Raw genomic sequence first — 18,841 nt, 5'->3', positions numbered from 1 at the left:
CCACCACCATGCTTCACCGTGGGTATGGGGTTCTTTTGGTGATGCGCAGTGTTGTTTTTGCGCCAAACATACCTTTTGGAATTGTGGCCAAAAAGTTCAACCTTGGTTTCATCAGACCATAACACATTTTCCCACATGCTTTTGGGAGAGCTTATGTATTTTCTTTGCTTAGCCGGGCCTGGATATTTTTCTTTAACCCTGTCTCATAGTCCAGACATATGGAGAATACGGGAGATTGTTGTCACATGTAGTACACAACCAGTACTTGCCAGAAATTCCTGCAGCTCCTTCAGTGTCGCTGTAGGCCTCTTGGCAGCCTCCCTGACCAGTTTTCGTCTTGTCTTTTCATCAATTTTGGAGGGACGTCCAGTTCTCGGTAATGTCACTGTTGTCCCATATTTTGTCCACTTCTTGATGACGGTCTTCACTGTGCTCCATGGTATATCTAATGCTGTGGAAATGTTTTTGTACCCTTCTCCTGACTGATACCTTTCAACAATGAGATCCCTTTGATGCTTTGTAAGCTCTCTGTGAACCCTGGCTTTTTCTGGAGGATGCAACTGAGTACCGTAAATGTCTGAACCTTTTTTGGGGTTAATCAGAGTCATTTTAATTGATGGCAGGTGTGAACCCAAAAAGACTGAATGCTGTAATTAAATCAAAAGGTGCTTCAATAAAGTATTATTTTAAGGGTGTGCACACTTTTATGAGTCATTCTATAATTAGGGGTACATTTCATGTAAAGCAAAATCTCAAAATATCAGTATTCTTTTTCAATAAATAACCTATATGTTTCCATGGTACATACCCTCAAGTTCCTAAACAAATTAATTGCCAAGCTTAATCTTAAATTACTTTTAAAATATTTTAATGAAAATGAACATTTGATTGTTTATTTTGTCAACCGTGTTACGGACAAATGTTATGTCATCTTAAACATATATAAAAATACTACACATTTGAAAACACATTTGTTTGAAAGTGCTTAGGTCCATTAACAAGATGTTTTTAATTAATGTTATGGAAAATATGAATTTTGAGCTTCATAAATAGGATTTTATGGTTCACTGTGATGCAGAATGACCCTTTTTTCAACATAAATCCTTGTTACGTCGAATTTAGAGTTGTTCTCCCTCCTTATACAAGACTTCCCTATCCAGAGATAATCCCCAATCTTTTATTTTACAGTTCATCAAACACATAAGAGATTTATAGCACAAAAACACTTGCAACACAGTTGACAGGCAATGTAACACAATTGACGGGAGTAACACAGTTGACAGGGCAGAAGAACAAGAGGACACTTTTTAGGATAAAAAGAGCTTTTTATTGTTTTAAATTTTGCTACAAATAAGCTGATGAATTCAGGTGAACTGTTAAAACAACATTTGGACACAATTTCAGAGAAACGTAGCTTATTTAACAAATTGAACATATTAAATCATTCTGTTTGTTTGTCTGTCAATATGAAGATTAAGTGACAAAAACATACTCCTCCTCAACTGTGTCATAGCTGATGGGTAACACAGTTGACGGTAACACAGTTGACATTTCGGCCATTTTTAGAGTGTTGTGCTAACTGCAGACCTCAGAGCTTTCACTACAAGACCTTAATCAATTCATATTTTTATTATCTTTAGCTGTATACTTTGTAAATACAATTTCTAAATCAGGTTTATATGAACATGTTGACAACACAGTTGACAGACAATTAACCCTCTCTAGGACTATACAACAGTATTGATGAAAATATCGAAGAGGTGAACTCAAAATAGGGTTGCCACCTGTGTCTGACAAAAATCCTGGACATTTCGACCATCCAATCGACCTTTTTGCTTGTAAGCAACGGCGCCCTTCGCACATCTAACCCAAGACAAAAAAAAAAAAATCGCCCTTCTACGCTGAAATTGTATTGCTCTAATTAGTAAAAATGACGCTTTTGCTAGTTATTTGTTTAGTTAATTGCTTTACATAATAAAGCAGGTCTTCATTATTTTGGTTTATTTCCAACAGTTTTTGGTTGTGGACACCTGGGGGCAGTAGTGGGCACAGGTAAAAGGGGAATACATAATTAAGTTCTGTTTGTTTGCTTATGTGGAATAAAAATAATTAATTTTTCATTGTATCTAAGAATACCTGAATGTAACAATGTAAGGTGTAGTGTCAAACAGCTTACCTGATTGCTTAGAGTGTGGTGTGTGCTTTGCTTGTGCTTGCCTGTGCCTCTGCTGCTTGCTGCTCTTGGCTAAACAAATACATAGGAGGACATGTAACTGATATAACTGGGCACATACAGGAGTATGTACTACACTACACTATTTCATTTAATTCACCAAAACCTTACCTAATCTTCCATTTATATTTGGTGTTTTTCTTTGCTGCTGCTATGAGTCCTGGCTGATTTTCAATGAATGTCTTTAACTCAGTACAGGACAACTGAAAGTTTAGCCTGACTTGAAGCTCAGCCTTCACCACTGCAACAGAGAGTCTGTTTCTTTTATCAGTCCAAGCATCCTCCATTGCCCCTTTTCCACCAAAGCAGTTCCAGGGCTGGTTCGGGGCCAGTGCTTAGTTTGGAACCGGGTTTTCTGTTTCCACTGACAAAGAACTGGCTCTGGGGCCAGAAAAACCGGTTCCAGGCTAGCACCAACTCTCTGCTGGGCCAGAGGAAAGAACCGCTTACGTCAGCGGGGGGCGGAGTTGTTAAGACCAACAACAATAACAAGACCGCGAAAGATCGCCATTTTTAAGCGACGAGAAGCAGCAGCTGTACAAATGCGAAGTCAGCCATCATCATCATTATTATTGTTGTTGTTGCTGCTGCTTCTTCCGTGTTGTTTTTGCTTTGATATTCGCGCCAAGGTTTATGCAAACGTAGCGCCGTAACTGACGTATACAGCAACGTAAGTGACGTATTCAGCGACGTAATGACGTATGCAGCGACGTAATGACGTGGCTCCCCTTAGCACGTCGAGCTCGGAAAAGCAAACTGGTTCTCAGCTGGCTCGCAAGTTGAAATACCCATTTTGCCCATTATGTACAAAAAACCGGGACATTCAGTGTCCCGGATTTTTTTTTTTTTTTTCCGGGACAGACCATGAAAATCCGGGACAATCAGGAAAAACCGGGACAGGTGGCAACACTAACTCAAAACTTACCACACGGTCTTCAAATTTCCCACCAAAGAGGATATGACATCACATGATGTTGGTCACATGACTTAGGACCAAACCATTTGCCGATTTATGGGGGGGGTTTCAGTGGGTAACACAGTTGACATAAGTTTCTCGGACGCACACAAAATTCTTCATTTAATTTATAATATAAAGCATTTTAGGCTTTTAAACACTTTTGTCATATTATAATAATTACCATGAATAAATATTTGTAAAAATTTTAAACAAAAACCTTTTTTTAAAATGTAAATATGAAGACCAAACCTGACATTTGGAAAATCAGACAGCATAAAAACACCAAATTCCAGTATTATATATGCATTTTTGCAGAGTAAAATGATGTAATTTGTTGACTTTTTGTATTATATAAAAGAGAAATGTGTGCTAATGTACAAAAGATCATTGGCTGAAGTTAATAGTTAGTGAAATTGACAAATACAGCACATGGACTTGAGATGTACCCCTAATTATAGAATGACTCTTATGCAACCAGCTTATTGTACATTTTTTATTTTTTATGTTTTTCCCCCGAACAGATTTGTTTGTTTTTCAATTGAATTGTACAGGTTATAGGTCACATGAAAGGTGGGAAAATTTTTGAAATTATTTATCGCGGTCTAATTTTTTTTTGCAAAAGAAAAACCGATCATTTTAACGGGGTGTGTACAGTTTTTATATCCACTGTACTATTCCTAAAAGATGAGTGGCGTGGAAGGAAGGAATAGAACACACTGTGTCATGCTGTTATAGAAACATAATCAGTGACGGAAAAAGTGAAACTATTACTGTCCTGAAGTTGTGGCATGTTTTTGAAGTGTTTTTGTTCCTTTTACACCACAGCGATTTGTCAACATTTAGAATTTTTTTCATTAAAGAAAAACACATCATACTTTTATCCGTTTGTAGTTACATGTAATGATCTGGAACATCCAGGGATGGGTTTCCCGAAAGCCTCTTAAGGCTAAGAGCGTCTATAATTCCGACAATACCATTTATTAACTTTTTAAACACCTTATATTTAGTTGGTTTTTGGTTAAAAATGAACGCCATGTGACCTCATTGACTGGATTTAGCAGCTACTAATGCCTTTATCAATTACTAATGCCTGTATCGTGGATGCACGCTGCAAAGACGCTCTTCGTAATGTTGCTCTTAAGACTCTTTACGACTGAGTTTGGGAAAACCACGTACAGAGACAACATTCGTTGTTTAAAGGGATAGTTCGGGATTTTTGACATGAATCTGTATGGCATCCCCATCAATAGTGTCGTGCAAACACACTGACTTACCCCTGACAGCATCCTGTGAGTCCAGTTCTTGTCCAGTTTTGGTCCAGACGAAAGTAGTCCGGCAAGTTTGTTGGGGTCACAAAAGTAAAACGTTTTTCGTCTCAAAACAGTACGTGTTCAAAAGAGTGATATATTTGCATCACAAAACCGTTGCCAAATAAAAAGTCAGACCTCGAAATCGCTTGGCACTATTTTCTCTCCCTTCTTATCACTGCGCGCTGCCGCCAGGTGACAGCGAAACGCAGACCCACTAAGCTGGTGGGAGACCAAGGCTGCACTCTATCCACGGCTTACACACGTGATGGCACGGAGGATGTGTATAGTGGCAGCATCTGTCCCCCCAGAGAGGATCTTTTCAAAAGCAGGACAGATTATAACTGAGAGGAGAAATAGAATCAGAATTAACTAGTTAATTGCAGCAATTAAAGGAATAGGTAGGAAAAGGAAGGTGCAAAGACACCGCGCAGCGCCTGAAAACGGGTTTTCAGGCGCTGTGCACCCGTTTTCAGGCGCTGCGCGGTGTCTTTGCGCCTGCAGCGGTGCTTTGCCTGTGCTGTGGCTGAAAATAGTTCCAGATATAAAGTGGTCTAGTAAATCCCTTCGTGTTAATTTGCATTGATATGTGTACTCGATGTGAATGTACAAGTCATGAGAAATAATTATAAAAAATCTTCCGAAAGAGCCGGCTCCTTATAATAAGAAGAGCCAAAAGAGCCGAAATTACCATCACTAGTAAACAATGAATGAAACAGCCGTGGCTGTCGCCTGGCGGCAGCGCGCAGTAATAAGAAGGGAGAGAAAATAGTGCCAAGCGATTTCGAGGTCTGACTTTTTATTTGACAACGGTTTTGTGATGCAAATATATCACTCTTTTGAACACATACTGTTTTGAGACGAAAAACGTTTTACTTTCGTGACCCCAACAAACTTGCCGGACTACTTTCGTCTGGACCAAAACTGGACAAGAACTGGACTCACAGGATGCTGTCAGGGGTAAGTCAGTGTGTTTGCACGACACTATTGATGGGGATGCCATACAGATTCATGTCAAAAATCCCAAACTATCCCTTTAAGAGCGTATGGCTCTTTAGCCCTAAAGGGCAACGTTATCGGGAAGTCTACCCCAGAACGTTACAGCGGCTATAAACATTCGATCCCTCACCAGCCTGTTTTTTCTTTCTTGAGATTTTTTTAAAATTTATTATTCAAATTTATTATTAGATTATTTAGGATGCTTGCTGGACAAATTCCTTGTGAATGAGCGTGTTAATATAAAAATTAATCTAAACAAAATATATGATGTAGAAATCCTTCTGACCCATCAGAATCGAGAATTCACCAGAGTTGTGGTCTGATCATCCTCTCCAGCCGTTTCTGGACAAATCAAATCAAATGCCAGAAAAGTGAAAAATATTTGCGCAAGTTTGCACTAAAGAGTTCAGGCCTTGTTTTGAACAGCAGAAATATCAACATATCTGTGATATCAGAACCAATGAAATATTTCGAGGGTCGATTGTTTAAAAAAAAAAAAAGATGCACTGCGTAGTAATTTAGTCCTGGTTTGTTGAGAAGGTATTTTTTATCCCCCACCCAAACAAAGGTTGATACTAAGAAATGTGAGAAATTTAAATTTTTAGCTCACCTGGACCAAAGGTCCAGTGGGTTTATGCTATGGGCTGCTCAGGTCAGTGTTGGTTTCCTGTAGCAGAACTTGAAAAATATGACAAATAATATCTTGAAACTTGGTATATGTTTGGTATATAGGGTGGGTGATATAGATGACTCTGTCTTCTTGTTAAAAATTTTATTTGATGCTTTATTTAAATAATATTTTTCCCTCTCAGGCTGCAGTGGCGAGTGGGACTTCGCCTGTTGGCCGTCAGCATCTGTTGGACAGCTGGTCACCATCCCCTGCCCGAAATACTTCACTCACGTCAGTGACCGGGAAGGTAACGGCGTTATTGTAATCATTAAAAATGTCTAAACTGAATTGAATTGAATCGAATGCCTTGAAATATGAATCATCGCTGTGATTTTGTCTGCTTTGGTCAAACTCAAGTAGCAAATATTTATGAGCTGCGAATTTAGATGTATTCACAGTCCTGACTTTTTGTTTCATGCACTATCTTTTTTTTTTTTTTAAAGAAACCTTTATTTGTCACATGCACACTTCAAGCACAGTGAAATTCATCCTCTGCATTTAACCCATCTGAAGCAGTGAACACACACACACACACACTCAGAGCAGTGGGCAGCCCAGAGCGCCCGGGGAGCAGTCAGGGGTTCGGTACCTTGCTCAAGGGCACCTCAGCCCGAGGCCGCCCCACGTCAACCTAACTACATGTCTTTGGATTGTGGGGGAAACCGGAGCACCCGGAGGAAACCCACGCAGACACGGGGAGAACATGCAAACTCCACACAGAAAGGCCCTCGCCGGCCGCTGGGTTCAAACCCAGAACCTTCTTGCTGTGAGGCGACCGTGCTAACCACCACCAGGGCCGCGTTAACCCTTGCCGAGGCCCTGGGCAGACACCCCCCCGATGCCCAACCCCCGCCTGTTGTCAACTGCGCTCAGCAAATTCACCCCCTCAGACGTGCCTGTCTAACTAGACACAGAAACTTAAATAATGACAGTGGCACAATTAGAAATACTATTGAACGATAAAACTTTATATCCATCAACACCTATTTAATCGAGAAAAGGCAATGGTGAAACAGGCAATTGCATGGTGAAAAAATCCATCAGACATCACGGTTAACAAGTCTGGTTAACTAAAGTTTAGCCTCAACAAGCCTTTGAATGAGTGAGTCAATGAACAACATGTCAAGAACATAACCTCGGCCTACAACAGTTTCTTTAGTATTCAGAACAAGAACATTCATTTGGTATATAACCGTTCGTTTTCATTTTAGAATCCAGGCGACTTTTAACTTGTGAAAACAAAGAGCGATAACAAAGAAAGAAAAATATCTTGCTTCTCAGAAATAAATCTCAAAATGTTAGGCTATGTGAAACATTTCATCCTTTCACACACGTAATGTCCCAAACAGCAGTGGCACACAGCTTTGCGCATTCAGTTTGACAGCCATGGGTCAACTTACAAGGGCACTTTCCTACTTTTCCGGAAAGCGAAGTCATTAATTAAATCATTGAACTCAAGTTGGCGTAGCGTGTGAAGACATGGTGGACAGTGATCATATTGACAATGACGGGTGATTTATGCGACGGGACAAGGTGGGCTTCCTTACGGGTGGCGAAATGCATCAAAAATGTTATCAATATGATCAAAACTTCTGAAAATATCATTTCATATTTTCTAATCTGGCTACCTCCAAGGCCCCGGGCAGCTGCCCATGAAGCCCATTCGGATAATGTGTCCTTGACCACCACAATGGACCCTTACAAGGGGTTCTAATTATTGCCCTGTATTAAGGCACCACTGGGATTCGAACCCAGGATCTCCTGTTTACTAGACAGGCGCTTTAACCAACTAAGCCACGGCACCACGGTCTTTCTATAGTTCAATCATTTTCCACATTGAATCTGAGAAAACATTGCTTTAAAGGAACAGTCCACCGTATTTCCATAATGAAATATGCTCTTATCTGAATTGAGACAAGCTACTCCGTACCTATCCGAGCTTTGTACGACCTCCCAGTCAGTCAGCAATGTAGCTAGGCTCAGCATGGCCAATGATATTTTTTGGGGCTGTAGTTAGATGCAACCAAACTCTTCCGCGTTTTTCCTGTTTACATAGGTTTATATGACCAGTGATATGAAACAAGTTCAGTTACACAAGTTGAAACGTAGCGATTTTCTATGCTATGGAAAGTCCGCACTATAATGACAGGCGTACTAACACCTTCTGCGCGCTTCGGCAGCGCATTGATATCTGAGCTCCGTATCAATGCGCTGTCGAAGCGCGCAGAAGGTGTTACATCTAGATGTTACATGTAGTAACATCCAAGCTGGAAAGGAAAAAATAAATAAATAAATAAATAAATTTCATTATCCCACTGAGGAAAAAAAAAAAAACTTATATGGACCCACAGACATACTTAAGAGTCAACAATGCTGGAGCACAACTACAGGGCAAGTCCACTTAAACATCTCATCTCTCTAGCTGCTTTATCCTGTTCTACAGGGTCGCAGGCAAGCTGGAGCCTATCCCAGCTGACTACGGGCAAAAGGCGGGGTACACCCTGGACAAGTCGCCAGGTCATCACAGGGCTGACACATAGACAACCATTCACACTCACAGTCAATTTAGAGTCACCAGTTAACCTAACCTGCATGTCTTTGGACTGTGGGGGAAACCGGAGCACCCGGAGGAAACCCACGCGGACACGTGGAGAACATGCAAACTCCGCACAGAAAGGCCCTCGCCGGCCACGGGGCTCGAACCCGGACCTTCTTGCTGTGAGGCAGCAGCGCTAACCACTACACCACCATGGCACTTAAACATAAGGCACAAATATTTTAATACTTTATTCCACTTTTTTTAAGTATATCTTGATCAAAAGTTTAAGTCTAAGCTTAATATACTTAGACTTTTCGATATACTTTTCAGTATAACCAAGTATACTTATGTATAACTTTATTAAGTATATCTCTGATAAGTAAATAAAAAGTCAACTGAAAGCATACTGTCTTATTTTTAGTTTAAAAGAAGTATACTAGAAGCACACTTGAATAAACTTCTTTTTTTGTCTACAGTACCTCTGCGCAGCTGTAGATTAACAAGAGACAATGGCTGTTTCTTATCTTTTTACTAGACGTATCAGTGTCTTTCCTCAGCTTCATACTGAATAATGAAGCTGTACGGTTTACAATAAATACTAATGCTCGATCAGATCCTGTTCTCACATCGCTCCCGAGAAAGCATCATTACGTGGTACAGATTGATAAACTGTATACATGGTTTTGACCTCTGACCTCCCATCGGAAAGGCCGTTTTTCTAAAGCCGTGTGATTTATGACACCAAATTCACCTCGAGTACTTTGTTTTGTGTAAGCTACAGTATCTTAAGCTTTCCATCGCAGGAATTTGCACAGATGCTCCGTTGTTTATGTGCTCTAATCCCACTGCGTCTGGATGTTTATTTCAAATTCGCAAGGAAATTGATTTCTCTTGAAAAATCCATTTGAATATATACTCATAGCAGCACTCAAGATTTGCATGAACAGTCTGATAAATTCTGTGTGCTGTTAGTGAGTGTGTCGCAACTGCGAAAAAAGAGGAATACAGAGAGAAAGTGAGAGGTGAGGCTTTTATTTTACATGCTACAGTGACACAGAGCTTTATACCGCAGTGATGCTGAAGTCTCGAATCGGAGCCAGGAGAAGATGGTGGTTAAGTTTTAATGCCAGCATTGATTTTTTTTTTTATGGCGGTACGACAGTCGCAAATCACAGATTTATATTAATGCAGTCTTTCTAATACGACACGACTCCTTCACAAGGACTTGTATAACGGACTAATAATAATCATTGACATGGTGATAGTTTCTGTAATGAGGAGATGTTTATGTAACGTTTTTGGAAGGAGTCTCCAGCGTCGGCGCTTTGTAACAATCGGAGTAAAGCTGTCACTTTAAGATTTCAGACACGGGAAAGTCTAAGGACAGAAGATGTTGCATTTTCTGAGTCTTATTAAAGCTAGACGGCCTTTCGATTTCATAAAATCAGTGAAATTTAGTTCCGTCTGAAATGTGGTCACTGTGATATATGTTTATTTCTGTAATATCTAACAAAATATCAGCCATTCTGTGGCTGGGAAGTTATTTAATTTGAGGGGATTAAAGCAAATAATGTGCATGAAATCGCTCAATTTGCATAGTCAAACAGACAGAGGAAGTCCGTGTGTGTGTGTGTGTGTGTGCACATGCGCAGGTTTACCTTTGACCGTGCACTGACAGTTCCATCATTCCGTCGCTAAACAAACAGCTGATCACACCGAGGTGCTCGCTGACCGCCGATATTTATTAGTTTGGTCCTGCGTTTTCTTTCCTTCGTACAGTATATAACATTTCATCTCATCTCATTATCTCTAGCCGCTTTATCCTGTTCTACAGGGTCGCAGGCAAGCTGGAGCCTATCCCAGCTGACTACGGGCGAAAGGCGGGGTACACCCTGGACAAGTCACCAGGTCATCACAGGGCTGACACATAGACACAGACAACCATTCACACTCACATTCACACCTATAACATCTCATCTCATTATCTGTAGCCGCTTTATCCTTCTACAGGGTTGCAGGCAAGCTGGAGCCTATCCCAGCTGACTACGGGCGAAAGGCGGGGTACACCCTGGACAAGTCGCCAGGTCATCACAGGGCTGACACATAGACACAGACAACCATTCACACTCACATTCACACCTATAACATAACGTCTTTTATTTTTTCGCGGTCCGGTTTCCATCAAATCCTGCGCTCTTATTGGCTGGCAAGCGGGTCCATATCCTACGGTACGGACCCCAGTTACGGAATCCCGGATACGGACCCCTGGCGACTCGCTCGTTCACAACACCACCAAACATAGTAGCATTTATTTTCGCATTTCTCAGGAGAATAGCATTAATAGATAGCGATAACGACAGTCTTCACAGCGAAAATGAGTTTTACTACCCTGAGGAAGAAGAAATAAAAGAAAACATTTCAGGAGAAAGCTAAAAACCTGTAACTTGCAAACGCCGAGCAAAAACATGGCTGAATCCTGAATGACTAAATTTTGTATAAATAGGGGACTACATAGGCAGCAAAATGTATTTTTTTCCTGCCATGGAAGTGTACTTGTATACTGAGGAGGAAGCAATTTGCATTACAGCCGTGAATGAGGATTCAAAATGGCGGCTCAGTTCGGCTCGGTTTTCCCTTTCGGGCGCTCTCGTTTTCTGTTAGAATTTGGTAAAAAAAAAAATATATATATATATATATATATATATATATATACCAGCTTAAGGTCGGTCCGTATGGTGAAATACCGTGATCTCGGCCTTGAATACTGACCTCAGCACAGAGGGCCTCGGTCAGTACTTTCAAGACCTCGGTCACAGTATTTCACAATACGGACCTCCCAGCTGGTAAATAACATATTTCTTCTCGCTTTCTTTCTGTTACTGTAGTCGGTCTTTCACGTTTCATTCGCACACTCACGTCCTCCGTTTTTCTCTCCTGTTTCAAATTTGTATCCCACAATGCCTTGCGCGAATGGCGAAAGCCCACCACATGATGGTGCATAACGTAGTATCTTGAATTGGGTCATGGTGAAGCAGGAAAAAATAGTGGAGAATTTAGGGCCGTGTGGAGATAAATTAATTAATTTTTCTGTTGAAAAAAAACTAATAAAATTGGAAGTCTGTGATCCGAATTCAGGCGGCATGGTGGTGTAGTGGTTAGCGCTGTCGCCTCACAGCAAGAAGGTCCGGGTTCGAGCCCCGTGGCCGGCGAGGGCCTTTCTGTGCGGAGTTTGCATGTTCTCCCCGTGTCCGCGTGGGTTTCCTCCGGGTGCTCCGGTTTCCCCCATAGTCCAAAGACATGCAGGTTAGGTTAACTGGTGACTCTAAATTGAGCGTAGGTGTGAATGTGAGTGTGAATGGTTGTCTGTGTCTATGTGTCAGCCCTGTGATGACCTGGCGACTTGTCCAGGGTGTACCCCGCCTTTCGCCCATAGTCAGCTGGGATAGGCTCCAGCTTGCCTACGACCCTGTAGAACAGGATAAAGCGGCTACAGATAATGAGATGAGATGATTCGAATTCAGTAGCTTTCGGTCCACTCAACAAAAATAATTGGATGTCGGGGGGGATTCTTTTTATGACCTACACTTGAAAAATCTGAAAGGCAGTCTAGCTTTAAGACACGATAAATGCCTATTTGCATTCAAATGCTTGAAAGGACTTGGCCCGTCATATCTCCGGAACATGTTTACCCACAATTCTGAAATACATAACTACAACACTCGAAACAAATCTAATATTCACATGGTCAAAAGATCATCTGAGTCTGGTTATCGATCTTTCAGATATTCTGCTGCTAAATTATTTAACGCTCTGGAGTCTATAGTTATAAACTCTAAGTGTGTGAAATCATTTTAGTCAAACTATTGGTTATGTATATAACTAAAAATGTTCTAGATTAACTCTAAATTGTCCAGTGTGTACTAACCTTTGCGTCATTATAATTTTCACATTTCTTAAAGTTTCCATCGTCAGTACAAATAGCTATGTTTTAATATTTTTATCTACATTATTATACTTATTCTATTTGTTATTATATATTTGCCATATTTACAGTGGTGCTTGAAAGTTTGTGAACCCTTTAGAATTTTCTATATTTCTGCATAAATATGACCTAATTTTTACTACGAGTAAAAATCGCAGCTGACTAGATGGCGCTTTGCACCCAGTGGTTGAGAAACACTGTTTTCTTTATTTTTCAGAGGAAGGAGTACAACATAAATTTTGACCTTTAAAAAAAAGGTACCTTTCATTCCATCGAGATATGAAAGTCATTTTACTGATATGTAAATGAAACCTGTTTTTTAGTTCCATGGAGAAATGGCTTCCTTTACACTAATCTATATGATTATCGCCTGATACAGTGGTGCTTGAAAGTTTGTGAACCCTTAAGAATTTTCTATATTTCTGCATAAATAGGACCTAAAACATCATCAGATTTTCACACAAGTCCTAAAAGTAGATAAAGAGAACCCAGTTAAACAAATGAGACAACAATATTATACTTGGTCATTTATTTATTGAGGAAAACGATCCAGTATTACATATCTGTGAGTGGCAAAAGTATGTGAACCGCTAGGATTAGCAGTTAATTTGAAGGTGAAATTAGAGTCAGGCGTTTTCAATCAATGGGATGACAATCAGGTGTGAGTGGGCACCCTGTTTTATTTAAAGAACAGGGCTCTATCAAAGTCTGATCTTCACAGCATATGTTTGTGGAAGTGTATCATGGCACGAACAAAGGAGATTTCTGAGGACCTCAGAAAAAGCATTGTTGATGCTCATCAGGCTGGAAAAGGTTACAAAACCATCTCTAAAGAGTTTGGACTCCACCAATCCACAGTCAAACAGATTGTGTCCAAATGGAGGAAATTCAAAACCATTGTTACTCCCCACTCCCCAGGAGTGGTCGACCAACAAAGATCACTCCAAGAGCAAGGCATGTAATAGTCAATGAAGTCACAAAGGACCCCAGGGTAACTTCTAAGCAACTGAAGGCCTCTCTCACATTGGCTAATGTTCATGTGAGAGAGAACATCACCATCAGGAGAACACTGAACAACAATGGTGTGCATGGCAGGGTTGCAAGGAGAAAGCCACTGCTCTCCAAAAAGGACATTGCTGCTCATCTGCAGTTTGCTAAAGATCACACTGACAAGCCAGAAGGCTATTGGAAAAATGTTTTGTGGACAGATGAGACCAAAATAGAACTTTTTGGTTTAAATGAGAAGCGTAAGGTTTGAGAAAGGAAAACACTGCATTCCAGCATAAGAACTTTATCCCATCTGCGAAACATGGTGGTGGTAGTATCATGGTTTGGGCCTGTTCTGCTGCATCTGGGCCAGGACGGCTTGCCATCATTGATGGAACAATGAATTCTGAATTATACCAGCGAATTCTAAAGGAAAATGTCAGGACATCTGACCATGAACTGAATCTCAAGAGAAGGTGGGTCATGCAACAAGACAACAACCCTCAGCACACAAGTCGTTCTACCAAAGAATGGTTGAAGAATAAAGTTAATGTTTTGGAATGGCCAAGTCAAAGTCCTGACCTTAATCCAATCGAAATGTTGTGGAAGGACCTGAAGCGAGCAGTTCATGTGAGGAAACCCACCAACATCCCAGAGTTGAAGCTGTTCTGTATGGAGGAACGGGCTAAAATTCCTCTAAGCCGGTGTGCAGGACTGATCAACAGTTACCGCAAACATTTAGTTGCAGTTATTGCTGCACAAGGGGGTCACACCAGGTACTGAAAGCAAAGGTTCACATACTTTTGCCACTCACAGATATGTAATATTGGATCATTTTCCTCAATAAATAAATGACCAAGTATAATATTTTTGTCTCATTTGTTTAACTGGGTTCTTTTTATCTACTTTTAGGACTTGTGTGAAAATCTGATGATGTTTTAGGTCATATTTATGCAGAAATATAGAAAATTCGAAAGGGTTCACAAACTTTCAAGCACCACTGTATGTCCCTGTGTAAGCTGCCCACTATGGGAATGATAACATATTAAAATGAGCGCATTATTAGTTGTAAATAAATCCGTGTTTTCTTTTAATTTTAAGCATGTCTCTCGGATACACTTTCTTCATTTGGCTCCACGTCAGCATATAGCTTTAACTTTTTTTTTTCCGTCTCCAGCTTTGATAGTTGTTTTACAAACCCAGTCCAGATATAGTTCATGTCTATCAGGTCACAGCTCCTCCTTGAAGCAAGGGACAAGCTTTGCCTGTAAAACGGGCCTCTGAGGGATTTCTTTTCAAAGCTTATTCCAAACAGGGTTTGAGGGATTTAGGTGCTTCAGGGCAAAGTGGCGAGGATTTATCATCCTGCTGTCGAAAGCCTCTGGAGTTTGGTGATACTGGCCAGATGTAATGGGGGAAGCTTGTTCCAGACGTGGGAGTGGGATGAGCTGACGATACAATCAGCCCCCTTCAGGGTTATGATGGGAAAAGCAGATGGAGAATCGACGGAATGCTGCGCTGCTCTCTACAGAGGATGAAGCCGTATATATAATTGACTGAATGATGATCTCGGTGTCGTCAACAAAAAGGAACAAAGCGAACGAGCGCAAGAAAATTTACAACAACCATATTGAGAGATTAATATATGGATTTACGTTCCTCTTTTGACCTTTTAGGAAATCCAGCCTTCTTGATATTTTGGAAGTGAACAAAACATATTAAAAGCTGTGGGTTGTTGGTTTTGCTTTTTTTTTTTTTTGACGTTGAAGCTTTTATGAATTTACAATACATGCCAGTAAGAAATTCAAATAGGAGCATAAAGTGCGCATGGAAATATTTATATGTCTGCCTTCTTCATCATGACACTGATGATAAATAGCTTGGAGGTGCTTTGTAACCAATATGGCAGTCTGTTTCTCTGACTCCTCCTGACCATCCTCGAACACAATTTTCTAGTTAAAATTATGAAGACTGTCCAAAATGGATTAAAGTGTTTAACCAAGCTGAAGAGAGCACAAAATTCAAAAAGAGTGAATTTAACCAACCAATCGTGAGCATCTGTGAGGTCATGTATGCAGAAGAGGGCAGATAGCGCCCTAGTAAGTGTCACGTGATGGGAAGAGCGAGCTCACTTGCAAGTGGGAAGTGACAAAAAATGACCTAATTGAGTAGAAATTCAAAGAAAAAATACTTTATAAAGTGTATAATTACATAAGCACTAGCTAATAAAGAAAAAGCCTTTGAAAGAGTTAACGTGAGCTGCCTTAGCGATCAGTGCAGCGGTTACAGTTAAATTTAATCTGTCCAGGAGAGATAAAAGTCCTAGGATAGCTGTGAGCCTTGATGAAACACAGAACTAATGTTATTTTTGGAAAGAAAAAGGTGAATCAGTGTAATGTCGCACTTTCACCCAAATATTAGGCCACATTTTAAATACGTCATTATTTTCAACCACTGTGAGAATGAAGGAGCGGATGAGAGAGAGTCCAAGGACTAGGACTGAGGGAAGGTGTAAATTGAAGTGTGTATTTGTGTAACATTTTTTCCTCTGAGAGATCTTGGCCCCAGGTTAAAGCCAATTCATGATCTGTGTTCTATAGCATCCACACCAGAGGCTGAAATATTATGTGTTCATTTCTTACGTTTTAGCCTTTGAATGCATAATAATACAGTCAAATCCCAAGACCCATGTTTGAACTTAAAGCTTGTTATTTTCATTTTGGAGGTTGTATAGTGGGGCGGCACGGTGGTGTAGTGGTTAGCGCTGTCGCCTCACAGCAAGAAGGTCTGGGTTCGAGCCCCGTGGCCGGCGAGGGCCTTTCTGTGTGGAGTTTGCATGTTGTCCGCGTGGGTTTCCTCCGGGTGTTCCGGTTTCCCCCAAAGACATGCAGGTGAGGTTAACTGGTGACTCTAAATTGACCGTGAGTGTGAATGGTTGTCTGTGTCTATGTGTCAGCCCTGTGATGACCTGGTGACTTGTCCAGGGTGTACCCCGCCTTTCGCCCGTAGTCAGCTGGGATAGGCTCCAGCTTGCCTGCGACCCTGTAGAAGGATAAAGCAATGAGAGATAATGAGATGAGGTTGTATAGTATGACAAATTCACGAAATATCACATGATTTGCTCGCATTATTAAAGATGATATGAAATATGATATACACTGAAGCATCAGTGCAGATAGTGACGTACTGAGGGAAAGCGCTGGAATAGTTTTGGCAGGGTTTTTTTTTTAACATGGATGCTGTAGTGGTTCAGCGATCATTAGCTAGCAAGCTAGTTTGGAGTCCATTGTTAATAACTGACTGTAAAAATTTAAAGTAGCCATGTTTCAGAAGAAAGAGACCGCAGCTCAATATTCTTGCTTTAATATTGGCTCACACTTCCAAGGTTGGGATTTAAAGCTAGACTGCCTTTCAGATATTTCAAGCGTAGGTCATAAAAAGAATTTTCCCCGACACCCAATTATTTTTGTTTAGTGGACCGAAAGCTACTGAATTCGAATCATAGGCTTCCGATTTTACTAGTTGGTTTTTTTTAAATATAACAATTAATGAAGGGGCGGCACGGTGGTGTAGTGGTTAGCGCTGTCGCCTCACAGCAAGAAGGTCCGGGTTCGAGCCCCGTGGCCGGCGAGGGCCTTTCTGTGCGGAGTTTGCATGTTCTCCCCGTGTCCGTGTGGGTTTCCTTCGGGTGCTCCGGTTTCCCCCACAGTCCAAAGACATGCAGGTTAGGTTAACTGGTGACTCTAAATTGACCGTAGGTGTGAATGTGAGTGTGAATGGTTGTCTGTGTCTATGTGTCAGCCCTGTGATGACCTGGCGACTTGTCCAGGGTGTACCCCGCCTTTCGCCCGTAGTCAGCTGGGATAGGCTCCAGCTTGCCTGCGACCCTGTAGAACAGGATAAAGTGGCTACAGATAATGAGATGAGATGAACAATTAATGAATTTTGGGCCATGTGGCCTTAAATTCTCCGCTATTTTTTCCTGCTTCACCATGACCCAGTTCAAGATACTACGTCATGCACCATCACATAGTGGGCTTTCCCCGTTCGCGCAAGGCATTGTGGGATACAAATTTAAAACAGGAGAGAAAAACGGAGGACGTGAGTGTGCGAATGAAACGTGAAAGACCGACTACAGTAACGGAAAGCGAGAAAAAGAAAAGACGTTATGTTATATACGAAGGAAAGAAAACGCAGGAAATATCAAACTAATAAATATCAGCGCTCAGCGAGCACCTCGGTGTGATCAGCTGTTCGTTTAGCGACAGAATGATGGAACTGTCAGCGCACGGTCAAAGGTAAACCAGTAGGTGGCAGTAATGCAACACTGTGGATGCCAGCTGCCATAAAACCCAAAAGAAGAAGAAGGAGAACATGGTAAACCTGCGCGTGCACACATACACAGACTTACTCTGTCTGCTTGACTGCACGAAGCGAGCGATTTCATGCACGTTATTTGCTTTAATCCCTTCAAATTAAATAACTTCCCAGCCACAGAATGGCCTGATATTTTTTTCGATATTACAGAAATAAACATATATCACAAAGGGCAAATTTCAGAGGGAACTAAATTTCACTGATTTTATGAAATCGAAAGGCTGTCTAGCTTTAACTAAACTCACAAAGCGAAGTTATTTAATACCAGAAATTAATTCTTATATTCTTATTTGTTTTTTTGTTTGTCTTTGAGTTGAGTCTGCCTACTGCTCATTAATCTTCATTAACGTAACAAAATTATTTTAAAAAAATTTATATACAGTAAAAAAGCTAAATTAACACTCACAATCTTGAATGAATACCTCTCCTGTTGAATTTATTGTTAATGCTTTTAATGTTGTTTGTGTTCACTTCATGCTGAATGCAAATATAGTTGATTGAGCACTGTGCAGCAAAGTAAAACGGAAAACAAGTGTTACGAAACAGCGAGCCACTCAAATCCCGGAACAAGTCATAAATTCAAGGTGGAAGGGCTCTCGCGTGTCCTGACACGTCTGAACTTTTTACCCAGAAGCTTTACAGTAGACAGCAATTTATTTTATGAACAAAGTGATTTGCATGGCCATAACTTAGCTTGTGTAAACAGCGTGCTTTCTCACACCACTGCCACACAGGCAACGTCAGCAAGCAGGAACCGTCAGCGTGATCAGTAAAGATGGCTGTTTTGGG

General features: G+C 40.9%; 1 protein-coding gene and 1 non-coding gene across 2 annotated transcripts in view; one reads left to right on the top strand and one right to left on the bottom strand.

Moving 5' to 3' along the window:
- Positions 1-18,841, top strand: part of vipr1a (vasoactive intestinal peptide receptor 1a) — a 78,704-nt gene that overhangs the window by 14,993 nt on the left and 44,870 nt on the right. Inside the window, exon 3 of the mRNA XM_060905653.1 lies at positions 6,310-6,414. Coding sequence (XP_060761636.1) covers positions 6,310-6,414 — 105 coding nt within the window. The remainder of the gene's footprint in view (positions 1-6,309; positions 6,415-18,841) is intronic.
- On the bottom strand, positions 7,898-7,971 carry trnat-agu (transfer RNA threonine (anticodon AGU)). The gene has a single exon. It is a non-coding gene; the product is annotated as a tRNA-Thr (tRNA).

Source organism: Neoarius graeffei, chromosome 23, assembly GCF_027579695.1.
Source record: "Neoarius graeffei isolate fNeoGra1 chromosome 23, fNeoGra1.pri, whole genome shotgun sequence".
In the NCBI taxonomy this organism is placed as follows: domain Eukaryota; kingdom Metazoa; phylum Chordata; class Actinopteri; order Siluriformes; family Ariidae; genus Neoarius; species Neoarius graeffei.
The sequence above is the reverse complement of the archived record's forward strand: the minus strand, read 5'-3'. Positions and strand labels throughout refer to the sequence as shown.